Genomic DNA, 21,717 nt, shown 5'->3' on the forward strand with positions numbered 1-21,717 from the left:
CCCCCAGGATTCTCTTGGCTCTCAGGCTCTGAGGCAAGGGAGACTGTCCCGCCCGGCTGAGCCAGGGAGAAGGGCGGGCATGGCTCTGCTTGGGAACAGGGCTGCCCACCCTCCACCTGGTGAAGTGTGGTGTGAGCGTTCACAGCAGTTACTGCCTATAGAAACATATCTCTTTATTTTCCTAGGGGCCTGCAATTCCACCACGGGCACGTCATTCCCGATCTTGCTTTGTTATAAGCTGTCCTCAGAGAGGATACACAGAGGGAGAAAAAATTTGGTGCAGAAATGAGGGGTTCTCAGACAGAACTGCTGGGTGAGGACAGGCAGCGACTAGATGCGTCCTTGTGGGTCTCAGTCTTTTCGCTGCCCCGAGGCCTCTGCCGGGGCAGGAAGGGTGCCCTTGTGGAGGGTGTGTCCAGCAGTCCCCAGGCCAGGGGGAATACAACTACAGCTGCCACGGGCCCCCTCCCCTGCCAGCAGGGGGGCATGGGCCTCCACGTGCACAGGCTAATCCTGGCTGCTCGCCACTCCCGGGGGGGGGAGGGGGGGGCTGTTGTTATGGTGGACATCCCTGACTGTGGGATGGTACGCTCGTCTTCACCTCACACCTGACACCCCTGAGGCTTCCCTCGGTCCCAGGCAGACCCTCAAACCGATCACAGGATCCATGCAGTTCCTGGGACATCTGCACGTGGTCACTCTCAGCTGAGGCCTCTTTGTCCCGACTTAGTGGGCTCGGGCCCGCAGCCCCGTCCCAGCCTGTCCACAGGCCCGGCTCCTGGTCCATAGTCCTCTGGGTGTGTGGAAAATGAAGCGATGCAGCACCCAGGTCCGGGCAGGGCCAAGGAGGTGTGGGGAAGCCCTGTGTCTTTATCCCTGTTCCCACACCTGCTCTGGCACAGGGCCTGGCTGCGTGGAGGAGGTTGCTGGTAAGCTGCCCAGAGACACCTCCTGGCCTCCAAGCCCCCTTCTCCCTCTCCTGTGCTCCCCACGGGGCTCTTCTCCTTGTGCCCCTGGCCCTTGTGGAAGGGGGTCAGATGTCTGGCTTCTCCTAGCCAGTCAGAGCCCTATCAGGCTCTGGGCAGATGTCACCATTTTGGGGCAGCTAGACCCAGAAAGAGGCAGGCCCCAGCCCAGAGTCACACAGCTAGTGAGGACAGACTCCTGTCCCCGGCCCAGCCCCTACCCAGTCTAACAGCCTGTTATCCTGGCCAAACTCGGGGCAAAACAGGCAACCTTAAGACAAAGGAAGAGGCCAGTCAGAGGTGTAGGGTTGGGGTAGCAGAGAGAAGCCCCCTGAGTGGTCCCTGCAGGGGATCTGCGACGGTCCAGCCACCGCAGGGGGTCTTCCAGGTCCCAATGGAGAGGGGTAAGGGACTGAATAGCACCGTGAGTATGGGGTCAGAAGGACCAAGACAACTGATGGTTGCAAGGCACTTTATTTAGAATTTACTGAATCTTATATAGACAGAAGAGGAACTCATTATTAGACAATGAACCCATAGAATTGCTTATCGTCTCAGTTCAGTCACTACCACGGACGTCAACAAGTTTACAACAACTATCCTTGAACATTTTCTTCCCTTAACCAGGCTCACACACAGCCCCCAGCCATAAGGAACAACCAGGACTCTCAGTTCCCTGAGGTCTCCTGGCTTGAGATAGCTTTGCTAATCTCTTTTACATTCCTCAGGCCTGGGAAAAAGAGTGTATTCCAAGGTAAGGGCTTTGCTTTTTGTGAGAGACATACTGTCTCCTCCAGGAGTTACCTCCGGCTAAGACTGCATGCTTCCCACAGGGATCCATGCTGCCTGGGCCTCCCTTCTCCAGGACGCTCTATCAGCTTCCACGGTCGCTACCCTTCCTATCCCAGCCCCAGCCAGGGCCCTGCCGTCAGCCCGCTGCAGCTCTGGCAGTAGCACCCTCTCACTCTCTCCCAGCCCTGGTAAGCACGCCTGGCAACAGGGATTGTCTCCATTTCACAGGCCGGAAAGCTGAGTGAAGGTGGGAGGGGAAGGAAATTATTTGAGGACATGAAGTAAATTAGCTGAGTCTGGAAGTCATGTTTCTGTAATTTAATCTACATTTAGGGAATTGGGGTCAGAGATGAAGGGATAAGATACCAAGCCCTATGGGCTCCAGTCTGGAGCAGGAGGCAGGAGGCAGAAACCAGGACACAGAAAGCAATGACATAACAGATGTGCTGTGATACACTCGGTGGTAGGGGAGATCAGATCCAGGGGATGGAGGCCATTTCTGGCCAGAGGATGGGATGGGCAAGGTTCAAGAAGGCTTCCGGGAAAACTCATTCCCAGAAAATGTATCTGGAACAATTTCATAACAACTTTTAAAAAATAAAAAGAAAATCACCCAAATTAAAAAAAAAAAAAAAAAAAAAAAAGAAGGCTTCCGGGAGTAGCTCGCACCAGGGTTAACAGTGAAAGCGAGCCCTGTACTTTACAGACAGTGCCACCGGAGAAAGTTGCCAAAGTTGAATTGCACTGGATTGAAAATTTGGGGACCAACTGTGGCAAAACTTAAATGTCAGGTGTGTGGAGGTGATGGGGAGCCAGAAAAGTAAAAGGGGGACACCCAGAGGTGCTTTTGGAAAAAAAAAAGTCTCTGGCAGCAGGGTAAACAGAGGGCCCACAGGCCCCACGTGGAGAGAAATGTCGAGTTCTGAGCTATGAGAAGGGCAGTGGGGGGTGGGGGGGGGGGAAGGGGGGGACAAGGTTCAGTGGCACCACAGGGGGCCGGGCTGACAGAACTCTCCCCCTATGGGGGAGAGAAAGGAAGGAGCCAGTGTGTCTCCTCTGTATCTGCCTTGGGGGAGGGGGTGGATGGTGGTGTCCCAAGTAAAGAGAGGCAGGGAAATCAGGAGAAGCAGGTGGTTCAGGGCAGAGGTTTGGGGGACAGATGCTGAGTTCTGCGTGGGCCGAACTGAGTCAGAGGTGCTGTGAGACCCCTGTGGGGAGATTGGGGGTCTGGAGTTAGCAGAGAGCTCTGAGCTCAGCGATGGTTGTGGAAACCAAGTGAGGGGTTGAGATCACCCAAGGTAGGCGTGCAGAGGGGAGAGGAGGGCACAGAGGAGGGACCTTGAACAACTCCTACATGAAAGGCAGCCCTTCTCTAGAGCTGCTCTATCCAATACAGAAGCCACTAGCCCCACGTGGCTATTGAGCACTTAGGATGGGGCTAGTCTGAACTGAGATAGGCTCAGTATCAAGCGTTAAAAAGTACATACCAGATTTTGAAGGGAAAAAGAAATGTAAAAATATTTCATTAATACCTTTATATTGACTCCCTGTTGAAATGCTAATATTTTCGATATATCAGGTCAAGTAAAATATAGTATAAAAATGAATTTCACCTCTTTCTTTTTACTTTTTAAAAAATGTGTCAACTAGGAAATTAAGAATTATGCATGTGGCTTGCCTCGTACTGCTATTGGATGACACTGTCCTAAACCCTGAATTCCACAGGATGTGGAATAAGTGTTGAGGGAAAAAAAACAAAGCAGAGTGGGAGGGTGGAGACTAAACGTTTGCAAGATGCTGCATTGCCCACCGTAACCAGTGTCTATACTGCAGGACTTGTCAAGGCATGTATTAGCCCCCAAACTGAGTTGCCCACAGATACTGCCCCTTCCCTGGGCTTCCTGTGAGACGCAGTTTCTGCAGAATCCACTGTGAGAGACAGTGTTTTAAAGAGAGAAGAATAAGCCTGTGAGGTGACTAGAAGGAGGCCGAAGAGCAGAGAGGGCAAGCAGGCCAGAGGAAGGGGTGGTCTGGGGCTTCAGAGGGGTGAGAGGAGGTGGAGACCCCAAGGGAACCCCCTAGCCAGGCTTGCGGCCACCTGAGCAGAGCTCACTCCACAGGCGCAGGCGGTAGCGGAATCGCACGTCGTGGCTGGGCTGTGTGGTGCCAAAGCCCCAGCGCTGGGGGTCCACGGGTGGCACAGGTGTGTCAGGGTCCACCAGCTCCAGGTCAAAGTGTGTGACCATGAGCAGGACAAAGAGCTTCATCTCGCTGAGGGCCAAGAACCTCCCAGGGCAGATGGAGACACCCGAGCCCCATGGCATGGTGTAGTGGTGGATCTTCTTGCCTGCCTTGTAGAAGTCCACTTTTCGGCTGCCGCTGGGGGTGAGGAAGCGATCGTACTTGAAGGTGGTGGGCTCGGAGTGGATGTCGGGGTCCATGTGCACTGAGAGATAAGGGAAGAGGGCCAGTATGTCTCCACTGCGGAGCAGGTACTCCTGCCCACTGGCCATCTTCAGGCTGTGGTCATCGTTCACCACCCTGAGGAGGGTCGGCGCGGCCCCCAGCCGCAGTGTCTCTTCCATCACGCTGTCCAGCACCGGCATGCGGTGCAGGGCACCGACCTTAAAGTTGAAGGACTGCTTGGCCTCCAGCCTGGCCTCTCCCAGGACCTGGGTGGCCTCTTCCCTCACAGCCCGCATGGCTTCTGGATGCTTCAGGAGGAACAAGAGGGCCCAGAAGGAGGTAGGCCCTGTGTTACCCTGGGAGGCCCAGAGCATCATGAAGTTGAACTTGTCCTGCATGGCTGGGGCGACTCCCTGCTCCCTCAGATACTGAAGCATATAGGTGATCCAGTTGCTTATGCCGTACTTCTCCATGTTGTGTTCCACAGAGAGCGTCTTGTGGAAGAGACGCTGGAGCCGGCCCACTTCCAGCCACTCCCGGGGCCCCAGCAGGGAGTAGACAAACCTGGGGAACAGGCGGTCGAACTTGCGGAACTGCACGAATAATTCCTCTGCCTGTAGCAGGTCCTGCTCCTCGTCCTTTGTGTAGCCAAACAAGCTCAGGTAGCCGGCCTTGAACAAGATGTTGTAGCAGAAGTGAAAGAGGCCATCCTCACGCCAGCTACTGGCATCCAGACTGGGGCCCGTGGGCCCCAGCATAACCAAGGACAGGCTGTCCAGCATGGCTTTGTTGAGCTCCTCCAAGCCATCCCCCATGAGGTGCTTGGTGCTGGCTGAGTGTATCATCTGGTAGTCTCCCGGTACGGAGTGGTATCCAAATACCTTTAGCACCAGGTTTTCCGCATACTCCACAAAGTCTAGTTTTCTCTGCGTATCCTTGAGGATGGGGCCAAAGGAGAGAGGGTCCATGACAAAGGTGAAGTACTGGCCCCCTAGCTGCACCGTGAATATGTCCCCGTGTTTAGCCCGCATGTGCTTCAGAAATTCAAACATATTCTTCCGGAAAGCCAGAGCATGGCCCAGCCAGGGCACGGAGCCCTTATCCAGAGGGGGCTCCTTGGGTCTTTGTTGCCGGAGCAGCTCCTGCAGGCACAGATACGCCACAGTGGCCGCCATCAGAGCTCCCAGCACCAGACCCCAGAGCACCATGGCTGTGCTCTTCCAGGTTGAGCTCTGGACACGTTGTTCTCTGGGTGCCAGAGAGTTTGGGAGGTCTTGACAAGTTGAGGGTAGAAAAATCTGTCCACCTGGACCTTGCCCGGTGACTGCAAGTTACAGTAAATAACCCTGGCGAGACAGTACCTGGGAGCAAAACGTTCCCCTGGATTTTGTTAGGACCTTGTCATGTGGGAGGAGGAGGCGGGACTAGGAAAAAGCCCGGAAGGAAACCTCTAGCTATGGTCACAGCCCCCTCACCAGCTTCAGGCTTTGTTCTGACCTTTTCAGACCCAGCTCCAGCATCTTCTCTGCCAGGCCTTCCTTGACTCCATCCTCACCCCCATGACTTACTGATTATTCACTCCTTTAATTTACTCATGAATTCATGTATTCATTAATTTGCTAGTTCATTTAGCAGAAATGCACCGAGCACTTACTAAGTTTCACATCCACCCCTTCCTTATCTTTAAAAGACACACAGAACCTCCCAGACAGAGGACCCTTCAAGCACAGGCTCAGACTTCAGTCTCCAAGCCTCTCACCAATTGGCTTGCATACTTCTCTAGCAAGAAATACAGACTGGGAATCTTGGAATTATGAAATGTCAGAGATGATAGGGACTTCAAACAAACTGCTTTATTTTACAATAAGGATCTAGGTTCAGAGTGTAGTGGAGACTTTTTCTGACACCTGCTCTAGCTTGGGTGAGGTGAGTTGACAGTTTACCGGGGACCTTCTGTGAGATGTCAGGCCAGGTCCCTGCCAGCAGGCCCAAGAAGGGGAAAGCTGTGCCGTTGACTCTCAGGGTTTAGTAAAGCAACCTAGCTCATTGTTGCAATAGGTGATGAGGTTCAGACTCGATTCAACCAGTTCTGATAACCCCCAAGTTACTCTTTAACTTCCTAAATGACCTGCAAACAGGGACTTTGTCTCCTCAGACGACCATAAGATTCCTACACCCCCTCTTGAGGGAGCTCCCTTTGCCTTGTGCAGCTCCTCCCAGCAGGGAGCTGAAAGCATCCACACTCTGCCTCCACGAAGTCCTCTCTGATTGCTCATGGCAACCACAGCAAGTACTCAGCTCCACCAACTCTCCTTAGCCTTAGAATACGGTCAGAAAGGGAATTCCTGGGACTTCCCTGCTGGCGCAGTGGTTAAGAATCCGCCTGCCAATGCAGGGGACACGGCTTCTATCCCTGGTCTGGGAAGATTCCCACATGCTGCGGAGCAAATAAGCCCGTGTGCCACAACTACTGAGCCTGCGCTCTAGAGCCCGCGAGCCGCAACTACTGAAGCCCGCGCGCCTAGAGCCTGTGCTCTGCAACAAGAGAAGCCACCTCAATGAGAAGCCCGCGCACCGCAACGAAGAGTAGCCCCAACTAGAGAAAGCCCGCGTGCAGCAACGAAGACCCAACAGAGCCAAAAATAAAAATAAATAAATAGATAAATTTTTAAAAACATAAAAAAAGAAAGGGAATTCTTTGGTGATACAGTTGTTAGGACTTGGTGCTTTCACTGTGGTGTCCCGGGTTCAATCCCTGGTCAGGGAACTAAGATTCTGCAAGATGTGTGGCCAAAAAAAAAAAAAAAAAAAAAAAAAAAAAAAAAATATATATATATATATATATGTATATGTATATATTTATATATGATCAGAAACTGTGGGTCTACTCCAAAAAGCTGAACTTTGTCCCTCAGTTTTTAATGGATGGCAGCACCATCTTACATTCATTCTCACCTTCATTTATTCATTCATTCACTCACACCCACTCATCCATTCATTCCCCCCTTTCTTGGAACAGCACCTTCTATCTATTCAACAAATATTTAATGTGCACTCAATTGCCAGAAATTTTGGTACAACCCTAAATGAGATAGACCCTGTGTCCCTGCCCTCTTGGAGTTTATGGCCTTGACTGAAGAAGCATAGAATTACAATTGTGTTAAGTGCTGCAAAGAAGGGCAGAATAGGAGGCTTCCCTGGTGGCGCAGTGGTTAAGAATCCGCCTGCCAACTCAGGGCACACAGGTTCGAGCCCTGGTCCGGGAAGACCCCGCATGCCGCGGAGCAACAAAGCCCGTGCGCCACAACTACTGAGCCTGCGCTCCAGAGCCCGCGAGCCACAACTCCTGAAGCCCGGGCGCCTAGAGCCCGTGCTTCGCAGCAAGAGAAGCCACCGCAATGAGAAGCCTGTGCACCGCAATGAAGAGTAGCCCCCGCTCGCGGCAACTAGAGAAAGCCTGCGCACAGCAACAAAGACCCAACGCAGCCAAAAATAAAAAAAAAAAAAAAACAAAAAAAAACGGCAGAGCGGGAAGGAGGGTGGGGAGTCAGGGAGGCCACACTGGTCAGGTGGTAATTAAGTGGAGACCCGGAGGACAAGGCCAGGTCAATGTGTGCTGTGTGTAAGGGTGTAGGGGCCGCGCTTCTAAAGCATGTGGCAGGGTCGTCCCAAGGGAGCCGGAGTGCTCAGAGGAGGGGGAAGAGTCTCCGGCTTTGACCCATCACGCTGCACTGAGCCCTTCCCACGCCAGCAGGTCCAGCCACCCGTTCGTCTGGGTCCGGGCCACTGAAGGGTGGCCAGATGGACCAGCAGGTGGAGGCTGGCCTGCTCCTGGGAAATCGGCCCACGCGGCTGCCTTCCCAGTCCTCCGGAGTGGCCGGGGCCCAGCGGTGCAGAGTGAGCACCGCAAGCCTGCAGCTAGTCTCAGCCTTCCCCACTCCAGCCGCACCTCCGGGTGAGGGTGGGGGCGGAGTCACCATGGTGGGCGGGGCAGTCGAGGAGGATCAACGATAAGCATAGGCGACCTCCGGGCCTGCTAGAGCGGCCTTGGGGGGGGGGGCCTGAGGGCCGGAAAGGCGGTGACGTACTTCCGGCCCCCGCCCACTCCATAAAGGCGTCTTTAGGTAGGCGCCGCAGGCAGTTCTTGGTCCGGAGGCGCCCTCTGTCCGTAAGTTGGCGGAACTTTGCGCAGAGGGCTGTGTGTCTCTCATTTCGTCTGCGGAGCAATCAGTAAGGGAGTGGGGCTGCGGGGGGGGACGATGACTTGTCGGAGAGGGCTGACTCCTTCCCGCCCACTGTGATCGGGAGAAGGAAGGCTTTATTATTACTTGCAGCAAGTAAGGAGAACACCAGAGCTCTTTCCCAAAGCAGTGTCACCCTGAACAGCAAAGTTGGGGAAGGTTTAAGCTAATGATACATGCATATTTCCATGCATATTCATGAGGGGGGCTTGAGGGGAGCAGAATTTAGCACAGAATCGGGGCAAAGGTTGACAGAGTCCAAGCTTTAGTTGATTGAATTCAGGAGGGTTGACATCTTAATTCCATCCTCCACCTGGGTGTGGGGGGGGGGGGCCTTAGTTCCTGCAGAACTCAAAGATATGTTATTATGTATATCCCTTGAGGAACCAGGAGGCTGCCCCAAGGCTGCACTATGGTTTCTTGACTGCTCCTCCCGTGTTTCTGCATTCCCTCCTTTAAGATCATTAATTACTGAGACCTGTTCAAGGGCAAGCGTTGCAGCCAGGCTTAGATCACAAAATGGGTTAGGCCAAAATGGGTTCTCAAGAAAGTCATTCTTTGTTCTCTTTCTCAGGGGACCCCCTAACCTATCTGCTTAGACCGCTGCTGTTTCCAACGGGCGCGCTCTGAGAGAAGCCACCACTTAAGGCCACAAGCCTGGGAATTCTCCTCTTATACGAGCCCGCCCTTTCTGTTATCCTTCAACATTTTTTGTGCTCCTCTGTTGCTCACCTCATTTGCACATTATATGGTGGGCCGGAGGATGGGTTGAGTTCTTTTTTTTTTTTTTTGGCCGCGCTGCACGGTATGTGGGATGTGGGGTCTTAGTTCCCCCACCAGGGATGCGTGGAGTCTTAACCACTGGACCACCAGGGAAGTCCCTGGGTTGAGTGGGTTGACCCACAGGGCTCAAGTGGGTTTCTGGTGCCGTCAGATCTCATGTCTTTTCATTCTATAAATGGCCCAGAACTTTAAGCAACTGTGCACCGGCCAAAGAATTCCGTTTACCTGCTGTGGTTCCTCTGGGCATGCTCTAGACCGGATACACTAGCTATCCCTTGAGTCTTGTTTGCCCTTTGTTCCAATTCTGGGTGATATTGACTCCTCCTCCAGTGCTAGCCACTTCCTGCCCACTGCCTCACCCCTAGGAGTCAATAGCAGTACCTTTGAAATGGAGATGCAGGGAAAAAAATTATTTCACTCTACCTTTAGATCAGAAAGTAGTCTCATTTAACTTAGAGTTGGGCTTATTTATGGTTCCTCTTCCTCCCTAGCTTTCAAGTTTTCTTTTTTCCAGGAAGAGAAGGAAACCCATCCATAGCACCTGGGTTCTTGACAGCCTGGCCCCAGGTTAATTACCTTACTCCTAGTCTGCATCTCATGTACCAGGTGACAGTGAAGCCAGTGTAGGACTTAAAGGGCAAACCTGGATTCTTGTCTCAACTCTGTCACCAACTCACGACATGATATGGGACATTTCATTTCACCTTTCTGGGCCCTGCTGTTCTGCTATATCAAACAGGAGGCTGAACTTGAGGTACTTGCCGACAATGAGATGCCATTATGAAGGTATTGGGCTGTTCATTCACTAAGAGGCTAAGAGATATGAAGGCATATAGGGGAAGAGAGTGAAGGAGTAGGATGGGGATTGGAATAATTGACATTGGGTGCCTATTCTGTTCATGGCCCTGTGCTGGTCATCCCCATTGCCACCGTGACCACTTATTTTTTACCATTTAAGAATTTTACCATTCTTATTTTGAGAATTTACCATGAGCCAAGAATTACACCAAATACTTTACATGTTTTATGCCATCTAGTTCTCATAACCCATATCAGGGATCTCCAGGACCACCTTCACATTCAGAGATTCCCTAGAAGAACTCACAGGACTCAGCATATAGTTTTACTCATGACTAAGATTTATTACAGTGGCGTACTAAGGGTACATAGCCAAATCATAAGGGAAAAAGACACACATGGAGTCTGCAAGAATCCATGTACAAGCTTCCTAATGCCTTCTTGAAAGAAGCATTTGCAAGAGAAATTAGAAAATACCTTGACATGAACGAAAATGAAAACCAAAACTTATGGCATATAGTGAAATCAGTACTCAGGTGGGAAATTATAGTTGTAACTGGATTTAGGCAATTATAGAAAATGATTATAATGATCATGAATTATGAGGTGATAACTCCTAAGGTGATTTTGGCATGACTCACATGTCAGAGGGTGGGAGATGGTCTAGGGTGTTACACGTTTTATAAGTAGGAACTTCTGAGCTAACTAGGGATGAGCTGAAGCGTATAGTGTGGGAAGACATGGGGAGGATTGGGGAAAAGGTGAAGTAATTGTTGCAGAGACTGGTCGTAATGATCATGTGGCTGTGGAAGGAGAGGAACAACCCTGGTTGGGAAGAAGAAAACACCTTAGACTCTGAAGTCAGGGGCAGAGGGAGGGATCGTTAATCTATCTTAGGTTTTGTCTATGAGATATCTGGCCGATTTAACCCAGGCTTTTGCCACTACCCTCAGTTTGACTACTGGCCAGCAAATGATCTTAGTTTAAAAACTCAGAATCCTCCCAACAGCCATTGACTCCAGAAAGGAACAGCCTCATCAAGAAACAATAGAACAGGATTAACTTTGTGGACATTGACGTGATTCCCTTTAGCCTCATACTGTTATGTTGGACTCTCTTGTACATTTTTCACAGATCAGTGATTTTTCTAAATTCTCTAGCATGAGTGGTAATGGACAATTGTATTGCCCTGGATTTTTTGCTAGCCAGTTTAGCTGGGGTATGTGCCATTGCTAGTTTTTCTTGTCTCACCTGGATTAACGACACATTTAGTTGGCTTGGCTCTGGGTGTGGAGCCTGACATGGTCTTTCCTCCAGTGAGCCTGGTTATACTACCGTGAGTCGTAATCATGGTCTCTCTTGTCCAGTGCTACCTAAGACAAATGGAATATATTTGGCCCAATCCTCTATCTGTACAATTAATTAGAGTATCTGATGACCTATGTGGTGACTTATGCTCCCGAGAATTCTTTCTGTGTTAGAAGTTAGGAGGTAAAGTTGTAGGGGAATGGCTCTACCATGGTGCCCTGGCAATTTCATGCATATCTGTGTAGGCCGTGCAGGCAAAGGCTTGAACTATAGCTGATTTGAGTCTTGGCAGATCATCTTGTGATCATTCCAGAACATGAGAGGATGAGAGGAACTTTACAAGATTTTGAGACCATCTCCCACTTCTGTCCCTATCCCCCTGGGAGGCTGACATGAGACAATTTGTCATTGCCTCCCAGATTCTGATGAGGTATGAGGGTTTCTGCCCCACTCTCCTCAGGTTATAACTGTAGACTTTAATACTGTTTAGCTGCCGTCTAAAATTGTCTCCTCAGCAAGGCGTATCCCACAACCCACGTTGCAGTCATCCAGCCCCCTTTCGTTTCCGTGTCATTGTTTTTGGTGTGTGGGTCAAGGACTTGGGGAACTGGGATATTTGGCTACTCTTCCTTTTGCTGTTTATGTAAGTAATACATTATTATATAAATCTAAAAATGGCATGTTGTAGCTTTACTGGTCAAATCAGTTAGGAGTTGGCCTTGGCCTTGGCCTTGCCTGCTGCTGTGTGTTTGACAGAAGAACAATAGAGTAAAAATATATGGTTAATTATGATAGACTATTTCTCTCCTCTTTAGTTTTCTAAAAAATTTTGAACCAAACGCTGATCATAGTCATAAGAGACCTTTTTTTCAGGTGGACGATGACTTAGTCATCAGTTATCTGAGGTCTCCTTGTTCTGAGCTAAAACTCCCATAATTGTTTTGTCACCAGTTCAGTTTTCTCCATCTGGTCCCAAAGAAAATCATGGGAACATTTTTTTGTATGCTCAACCTTCCTAGTGATCTTCCCCAAGTTAAGAGTCTCTGCTTCCTTCTCAGCACTCACAGACTATCAGCTAGTGTCCCTTTATGAGTTAGTCCAGTATCCTCTTAGAAACGAATCAACCAACCAACAAGCCTGGGAGTTCATCTGAGGTCTCCTTTGCTCTGTGACTTTTCATAGGTATGGTATCTGTAAGCTCTCAGTACCTGGGTAGCTATAATGCATCTGAACCTGTAGACTTGAATTCCTGTGAAGCAGACATCATCTTCCTACCTTGTTCACCCAAGAGACTGAATATACAAATGGACAATGGCCAAACCATATAGAAAAATAGAACTGTGACCCACAATCTGCAGCAGCCCGTCCAGGAAACCAACCCACTATCTGCAATAACCAGTCCAAGAGTTCAAACTACTATCTGTAGCAATCAGTCCAGGAAGCCAAAATAACCCCTGTAGTAACCAGCCTCAAACAGCCAGAATTTGAATAATGCTTCCCAACCAATCACATAAGATGCTTTGCTTCTAGTAAGCCCTCATGCCTACAATCTTTACTCAGAGCATACCTGAAGCCTTCCTTTTTTCCTACTACAAAGCTTTCCCACTTCTCTGCCAAATGCAAGTATGGTGGCTGACTTCCTTGCTATAATAAGCTCTGAATAAATAGCCGTTGCTTGTTCTCAGTTGGGAGGTCTTCCTTTATTTCCACAACTTTCTTTAAAAGCATAGCTTCCTGACATGCTGTGTGATGTTAGGTAAGTCGTTTCCTCTCTTTGGGCCTTACTTTCTTCAACTGAAAAACTGGTTCAACATTTAATCATGCTTTTATTCAACAAACATTCTATGCCACTTAAAGAAATTGGGCCCTAAGAGGTGCTAGACATTGGGCGGATGTTAGAGGCACAAAGATGAACATATCAAGGACATAGTCTGCTCTCTGGGAATGTAGAACTTAGTAAAAGGAGGCAGATATGTGAACAGGCATAGTCAAGTGAAGGATGTGCTACCTTATACCAGCATCCATCCTACAAAGGTGCAACGAGGTGGAGAAGAGTGGTCAGTGGGAAGAAAAGGGCCAGGAAAGGATTCCCAGAGGAAGCCTTCTCCCCAGCCTCCCCCCACCCCCCCTACCGTTCTCCTTGATTTCTGCAGCGCCCGGAGCCCTCAGTGTCTCTGGGAGAGCTGGACCACTCTCCCCTCCCTACTTTGCCTGGCGAGAAGGGAGTACCATGGAGACGCGGAGCCCTCCACCGTCCTAGAGAAGCCGGAATGGCAAGAGTGCTGCAGCCCCCGCCTCTCGCATGCAGAGACCTGGCCCACGCAGAAAGTGGGGAGCTGGGCATGGGGCTGGCTGGGGCTTGGAGCCTGGCTCTTGTTCGGGCGGCTCCCGGGCGGGGGGCCGCTATGTCAGGCCCGCCCGGGTCTGGAGCGTCCCTCCCTGACTCCGGGCAGTCCCCGGTCGGGCCCGGTGAGCGCTGAGGCGGCGCCACGAAGCTGGCTCGGCCCTGACCCGGGTTCTAGGCCCAGATGAGGGGCGGAGAGGAGGCAGTGCGGCTACCGATAAATCGGGGTACAGCCCAGAGTTGAGGGCCTCTGCAGAGGAACAGGTAGGGGCAGAGTGGATTCGACATCCCCCAGGCTTGCGGCGGCAGGGGAAGCACACGTGCAGATGCACAGGCATGAGCCAATTCTGGGGCAGAGGTGTCCCTGCACAGAGCGCTGTGCGCGGCGACGAATGGCCAGAATTTCCACGACTGGTTTTACAGAGCTGGTTTTGTTTGAGGTGGGTCTTGAGAAGAACATGAGCTTGCAGGAGTAGGAGGAAGGATCTGGATCTTCAGGCGGGGGGTGGAGGGGGGTTGGGGACGGGGAGGGGTGTAGGTCCAAGGATACAGATCTGGGCAAGGAAAGGGTTTGGGTTCATAACGGAACCGTGACAGTATAGGGCATGAGGGTGGTCTTGCAGGAGATGATCCTTGGGAAGTAAGCTGGGTCCCTGAATGGTGACTGGAATTGTCTGCAATTCAGAGGAGTTGGACTTTTTTAGGCAGGCAAAAGTGAGCCAGCCAAAGTCTTTGAGCCTTGGCATGCTGGGTAAGTTGCTGTGGGAACATTGCCGGGCAAGGACTGATGGGAATGGACCAGAATTGGCTCCTCCATAGTATGGAGATTGAGATCCTGAATGAGGCAGTGGCTGGGAATTATAATAAGTCTTGATGGCTCCAAGTTAGCACTGTTTGTGTTTCTCAAGGAAGAGAGTGAGAGAGAAAGGCAAGAAAAGAACAGGTGCAGGAGCTAGGGCTCCCAGAAATACAGAAAAAGGAACATTGGGACTGGGATGTGGGGAAGAAAGAGTAGGGTAGGTGCGTTAGGGAGTAGTCAGAGTTGGGCTCTGCCCTGTTGAGTACAGCTTCTCGAGCAGCCTGAGTGTTCTGAGGGGCCCTTAGTTGCCTCTTTGGCTGGTGGCAGTGACTGGGAGGGAGAGAAGAGCCAGAGTCCTAGACAGGGGTGGCAGGGGTGGCAGGAGTGAGGATAGAAGACAGTGTGCCATAGTAGGTAAGAGCCAGAGAATCCAACAGGCCTGAGTTCTGTCCCAGCTCTTTAACTCGGGGGATGTTAATCTCTGAGTCTCAGTTTCCCTTCTGTAAAATGGGTCTAATGTCCTTCTCACAGGCTGTGAGGCGTACCCAGAGTAATATATGTAAAGTGCTTGGCACAGACTCAATAAATGTCAGTTGCTCTTGTTATCAAGGGTTGGTGACCTCTGAAGGAGGATACACTGTGGAGAAAGGATGGCACTTAGAGCACATACGGGAGTGAAAAGGGAAAACTTGCAGAGACTCATGAAAAAGATGAGAGGATGTTTGCTGAAGTAAAAATGAAGAGACATGAGAAGATTGGTAGCTGATCCCTTGTATCTTTGTAAGTAGGGGGCAAAAATCTGTTGAGAGTTCCCTTAGACATTCAGAATCCAGAAACTCAGTGGGCATCCCCTCCAGTACCTCTTAGTGCCTGGGTCTACCCAGACTCCAGGCCTGGGTCCTGGGATTGTCCTAGGGCATTTAAACACATGTTGTTTCAGGAGTCAGTGACCTTCGAGGATGTAGCCATCTACTTCTCTGAGAACGAATGGACCGGCCTGGCCCCTGCTCAGAGGGCCCTGTACAGGGATGTGATGCTGGAGGATTATGGGGCTGTGGCTTCCCTGGGTAAGGGTCTTTCCCTCTGGACTCTGCCTCTACCCTTTGGAATTTCTTGGCTCCTTCTTCCTCAAAGGCTCAGGAGTCTTTGATAACCTCAGCTGAGTGGCAACTTCAGGCTCTTGGATTCTTAATGACCCAACCTTAGTGGTTGCTGGGAAGTAGGAAGTCCTGGTATCAATTCGGGCCTCACATAGGACTTCCTTACCCCCGGCTGAGAGCTTCTGTTCTCCTGACTCATGTGCTGTGGATACAGTGGGAGGAGAGAAGATTCCTGGTGCCCCTCTGAGCCCTCAGTTCCCACCACCTCAGTTTGGGAGACCCAGCCAAATACCAACCATCCTCATGCAGATGTCTGAACTTGAGAGCTCTCGGAGAGGGAAAGCACAAGAAAGCTCAGTTCCTCAAAGAGTGAAGTCATCTATTTGCTCACTCACGCTGTTATTGAGCACCACTTCCTCTCTGTTTCCTGACCTTTGTGAGCCTCCAGGCCCCTCTCCCCTGGGCCTCCTGTCCCTTTTCCCGGACTTCTTTTTCTTGTTCTCCCTAGTAATTTCCCTTCTTTCCCCTCCCGCCCCTGAAGACACAGGCCTGGGAGGAGCCCTGGGATTGCTCTGTGTCACCCTACTCACCTGCCTGTCCCATTTCCTTCCTGTCAAACAGCATTTCCATTTCCCGAGCCGGCTCTGATTTTCCAGCTGGAACGAGGGGAAGCACCATGGAGCTTGGCTCCTCAGGGAGCTCTGGATGGAGAGGGCCCGAGGGGCTGCTCCTCAGGTGAGTGAGGATACATGTGCCAGTCATCTGACCAGTTCCCTTGTCTTAATCTTTAAATTGTCATGGGTGTGTGTTCTCTTAACCTAGTGCTGTAGACACCAGTGGGATTCCTTGTTTTCCTCTGTGTTCCCATGGTTTTCCATCTTCTTGAGTCCTTGCTTTATTCATCCGGGCTCCTCTGTGTGCCATCTTTATACACCTGTTTTGCCTCTTCCCCATCTCCACTGTTCTTTTCAGGGCCGTTATGTATCTTTACTCCCTGACTTTTCTGTTTCCTTTCTGATCTGAGGTGGCCTTTCTACTTTCCTGGCCTGCTTATAATCTTCCAGCAGAAGATTCGGACTGCCGTTTGGGGTATCATGGCCATTTTTATCATTAGAAATCAAGAAGTCTAAATAACCCTGAGCCAAATACTTCCTGTTCCTCAGCGATTTCTGGTGGGAAAGCCCTGGCGTTTGTTTAGGCCCAACACAGGACTTCCCTACTCCTAATTTCCTACTGAGAACTGTGTCCTCTTATTGCCCCCCAGCCCCACTTCATCTTCTTCCCACAGAGCCTCTTCTGTGGGCACAGGTGACTTGAGCTGTGCCCTCAACTTCCCCATTCACACAGTTCCTTGCTGTGTCTGGAAGTCTTTCCATGTTAGGATACCGTTGGTTGCAAGTAACAACCCAATTCAAACTGGCTTAAATAAAAAAGAGGAATTTGGGCTTCCCTGGTGGCGCAGTGGTTAAGAATCCGCCTGCTAATGCAGGGGACACGGGTTTGAGCCCTGGTCCAGGAAGATCCCACATAAATAAATAAATCAAATAAATAAAAAAAAAAAAAAGAGGAATTTATTGTTTTGTGTAATTGGGAAGTCCATAGGTAGAATGGGCTGCAGGTACATTTGGATCAGAATTTTCAGTCTCTGCTCTTCTCTGTCTCCTCGTATGTTGGTTTTGTCTATAGTCTGGCTCCTCTCGTGGTTGTAAGGTGATTGATAGTTGTAACCAGGACTGTGCTTCTTCACACCGATGGGGAGGAACAGAGCAGGCCTTCCTTAGGCTCTAACCATTGTGAATCACAATCCCAAGTATTGCTCTGCTGCACCATCTTAAGTCTTATGCTGGCTCTCAATCGGTCTCTACAGCCAGGGAAAAGCTGTGCACTGATTGACTTGGCCTGGATTGCTGGTCCCTGAACGGATCTCTCACGTAGTGAGTGGGATGGGAGAACCTGTTTGGCTTAGCTCAGTGAGGGCCTGTACCAGGAGCTGAACTTGGGATCACTCCCACCCAAAGGGCCTGGCTACTCCCTAGTGGGGGAGGGGTAGAATGGATGTAGGGAGGCACCTACAGTGTCCTCTACATTCTCTCAGGATCTCAGTACCTACTCTCCCTGCCACTCAAGGGCATTCTCATCTCTGCTTTAGGCAGAAAGCTAACAGCTAAGTTATTCCTTGAGCAAAACCCTAACTCCCTGACTTGCAGCAGCCCTCCTTGGAGCTCATGTCCCTACTCAGAGTCTTGAAGAAGAGAATACTCACAAGGCACACAGTCCTTTGCCTCAGCAGCATGAAAGGTCATCATTTTTTTTTTTTTTAAGTCCTCTCCATATATTTATTTATTTACTTAATTTATTTTTTTATACAGCAGGTTCTTATTAGTTATCCATTTTATACCTATTAGTGTATATATATGTCAATCCCAATCTCCCAGTTCATCACACTGAAAGGTCATCATTTGGAAATTGCAGAATTGATCTGTTTCTTAGGAGGATTTGGATGGGAGTTACAAAGAGACCAATCTTAGCTAAGTCTGAAGAATTTATTAGAGTGGACCTTTGTAAATAGCGGTGTTTATTGTTAGAGTAAGAAGTGACTTCTGGGAATGGCTGAATGAGGCTTTGAGGCCATTTCTTATGGATGCCATAGAGAGACCCATTGTTGATCCTTTGTGAAAAGAGAAGGCAGTAGATGAATAGATAGGAAGGAAGGAAAGTAAGAGGTGGTGCTTTCGCAGCATAGCCTCAGGAACAGCTCCTTGCAATTCTGTCCTATCCTGATACTTTTCTATATGAATTGGCTTTCAGCTCCTAGGGGCAGGTGCAGAAGAGACCTTAGTCTTTGCTGTTTCTTCTTGACATTTTAAAATGAGTGATAAGTTTTTGTATATTGGTGAACTGATGGAATCACAACCTCCCTGAACCTCTATTTCCTATCCTTTATATTCTTATTACTCTCAAGTTTCAGGTCATCTGTTTTACCAGTCTTTCCCCAACCTTCATTCTCCCCTACCACTTCCGTCTCAGCTCCTTTCCTAATGGGCCCCACTTCTCCAGCTGAGTCAGCCTTATTTATATCTTGATCCTGGCAGGATATCCATTTCTAAAGCCTGCTGGGATCTCCCATCTTGAGCAGGTGGAAGAGCCATTGAAACCAAAACTGCAAGGAGAGGGTCCAAGCCTAATTTGTACCGGTAAGTGAGAGGGAAATGAGCACTTTTCTCCCAGTCACACATTTTTCTCCTGTCTTTCCTTTGTAAAACGTTAAAATTCCATTCCATTTATGTTCTAAATAAAAGACCGTCTAAAAATCCCCAAATCAACTAATTAATCAGAGGAAATGTAAACTCTAAACTTTCAGCTTTTATTTGGACAAGTGAAGATAATTAAATTCGGATGGATCTTTCATCTTAGGCTCAAACTGAACAGAGGCGTACCTATCTGGCTGCAGTGGTCAATCAATACGTTAAAGGTAAATGCTGTATTTTTCTCATTGTGTTCATTGCTAGGGATCAAAAATCAAGTAATATATGGCTCCTATCCCGGAAAGGCTCACAGTCTGATGAGACATTATACAAAAATGTATAATTATAACAAAATGTGATGCTGTAACAGAGATTTGAATAAGACACTATGGAACAAAGAGACACTTTGCCCAACACTGCCTAAAGTAATTCAGGGAAGCACTTTTCATGGTGGACCTGGTGTTTGGATTGAATGAGAAGACTTTATTTCCATTCAGTGTTGAGAAGTATGAGAGAGTCTTCTTTGTGCTTCCCACCGTGTGTGATAAGCTCAGGGTCCCCAGGTATACCACAGATATTCTTTATTTCTGAACAGGTCCTCTGCTCTGAATCCTGGCTAGTTCTTCTCATGTTATAAACTGAACTACCTAGAAGGAATTTTGACTTAACTCCCTTAGAATTCAATTCAACTATTTCCCAAGAGCATCCCCCACCCCCAACTCCCCACCTGCCTGCCCCATGCTTGCTCTGGTGCTGGAAATCAGAGCTCTCAGCCCTCAGGGACTGTCTGCCTAATTTCTGCCTTTTTATTTTGGTTGCTTTCTGTGTGTTAGCTCTGTTTCACCGTTTTCAGCTAGGTCAGGGCCACTTAGACACAGGGGTGGCACTTGGAGAAAAATGGACATATTAATACCACTTGGTGACCTTAGTCACTCTGTCATGGGTAATGATGACATTTGCAGCTCTGGTTTCTTCTTTCAGAGTCTGTGTCCAAGAGTGAGAAAGAAGGTTTTATTTTGAAGGAGGATACTTTTGAGGAGGCACAGGACCACATGGTGCTATCAGGTGGACCCCAGTGCTTTGGTTCCCAGGAATTCTGGTTTGGAAAAACCTGTGAAGAGGAGAAAAGCAGGTTAAGGAGATGGCCTGCCTACCCCAGTAGGGAAAGTGTGGAGAACACTACATGTGACATTACAGAAGTGATTGTCAAGGATGAGATGATCTCAGTAGAAGAGCATTTGAAGGATGCTGATATTTATACCCACCTTGTACCTCAGAAAGGTCTACGTGAGCAGGTATTCTATATATGTGAAGAATGTGGCAAGTGTTTTGATCAAAATGAAGACTTTGATCAACATCAGAGAATTCATATGGGAAGAAAGTCTGTGGATGTAAGGAATGCGGGAAGACTGTCAGTTCCAGTCACACTGCATTGTACATCAGACGATTCACACTGGGGTGAAACCCTACGTATGTCAAGAATGTGCTAAAGCCTTCGTTTGGAAATCAAACCTGACTGGGCACCAGAGAATTCATACCGGAGAGAAACCCTTTGAATGTAAGGAATGTGGGAAGGGCTTTAGTCAGAACACAAGCCATACACAACATCAGCAAATCCACACCAGGGAGAAACCATATACATGTAAGGAAAGTGGGAAAAGTTTTACTCAGAACCCAGTCCTTCTTCGACATCAGAGAATCCACACTGGGGAGAAAGCTTATGAATGTAAGGACTGTGGGAAAGGCTTCATGTGTAACTCGGCTCTTGCTCAGCACCAATGGGTCCACACTGGAGAGAAGCCTCATGAGTGTATTGACTGTGGGAAAAGCTTCATTTGCAAGGCACGCCTTACTCGTCATCAGAGAATCCATACTGGGGAAAGACCCTATAAATGTAATGAGTGTGGGAAGGCCTTCAGTCAGAATTCTGTTTTGATTATGCACCAGAGGCGCCATGCTAAAGAGAAACCCTATAACTGTCAGACTTCTCACTTTCTTGAACATTAGAGAATGCATAATGGTGATACTTGTTTATAATTCTTATGCTACAGGAACCCCAGCCACAAAATGAGATGACTGCCCACAGTTTGCTTAACTGTAATAGCCAGTATTGTCTTGCCCCTTCTCCTGAGTAGATACCCTGTACTCCAGCAAGACTGGTCTCTCTGTTCAGCCATATTCATACTAGGCAACGTTTAGTTGAGCACCTACTCTATGTCAGGTACTGTGCTAACCATTTTACATACATTCCTTAACTTTTCTTAATCCTATAAGGTAGGTACTCTTATCCTCATTTTACAAATGAGAAATCTGACGTTGAAAGAGGTTATAAACTCATTCAAGTTCACTCAGCTAGTAAAGTTTAGAGTTAAGATTGGAACCAGGCCTATCTGACTCCCGAATCTATTGTTCTTTATCTGTGCACATTTCTGCTTCTGCCTGTTTTTATTTGCTCAAATTTCCCTGGGCTAAAAGTCTCCTTTCCTCATCTAAGACCCAGCTCCTTCAGGTGAACAGACCTCTCTTCGTTTTCTAATTGTAGGCAGTACCACCCAAGTTGGTATTTAATTATGTGCTGTCTTATATTTTTTCTAATAGTCTCATGCTGTTAGTCCGGCTAAATGACTCTTTGAGGATCAACACCGCATTTCTTTATGTTTTTCAAATTTTGAAACGTATTTATTTTTGACTAGCTATAACATACTCATGATAAAAAAAAATTGAAATAGTTCAAAAAGGTGTTCAGTGAAAAGTAAATTTCCTTGTCACTCCTGTCTCCCAGTCCTCCTCAGAGACAATACATTGTTTCTGTGTCTTTCTGGGTACACGCCTGCACAACTACTTATTAATACTACTTTCCATAAGTCTACCCCACTTAAAACTGTATTTGATATAGTGATATTGCTGTTACTTTGCCAACTCCAGGACCTTCTGTT

At 48.9% G+C, this 21,717-nt stretch overlaps 2 protein-coding genes across 2 annotated transcripts; one reads left to right on the top strand and one right to left on the bottom strand.

Moving 5' to 3' along the window:
* Positions 1 to 2,726: 2,726 nt before the first annotated feature.
* Positions 2,727 to 5,499, bottom strand: CYP8B1 (cytochrome P450 family 8 subfamily B member 1). Its single transcript, XM_068557334.1, has one exon. It carries the CDS (start codon positions 5,369 to 5,371, stop codon positions 3,836 to 3,838), a length of 1,536 nt encoding a protein of 511 aa, XP_068413435.1. The 5' UTR covers positions 5,372 to 5,499; the 3' UTR covers positions 2,727 to 3,835.
* Positions 5,500 to 8,295: 2,796 nt separating this feature from the next.
* Positions 8,296 to 21,021, top strand: ZNF662 (zinc finger protein 662). Its single transcript, XM_068557685.1, is given in 7 exon segments — positions 8,296 to 8,331; positions 15,377 to 15,503; positions 16,158 to 16,271; positions 18,629 to 18,730; positions 19,763 to 20,149; positions 20,152 to 20,190; positions 20,193 to 21,021. Coding segments are annotated over 6 exon segments (1,272 nt in total). The 5' UTR covers positions 8,296 to 8,331; positions 15,377 to 15,469; the 3' UTR covers positions 20,789 to 21,021.
* Positions 21,022 to 21,717: the final 696 nt, after the last annotated feature.

Source organism: Eschrichtius robustus, chromosome 12 (genome assembly GCF_028021215.1).
Source record: "Eschrichtius robustus isolate mEscRob2 chromosome 12, mEscRob2.pri, whole genome shotgun sequence".
In the NCBI taxonomy this organism is placed as follows: domain Eukaryota; kingdom Metazoa; phylum Chordata; class Mammalia; order Artiodactyla; family Eschrichtiidae; genus Eschrichtius; species Eschrichtius robustus.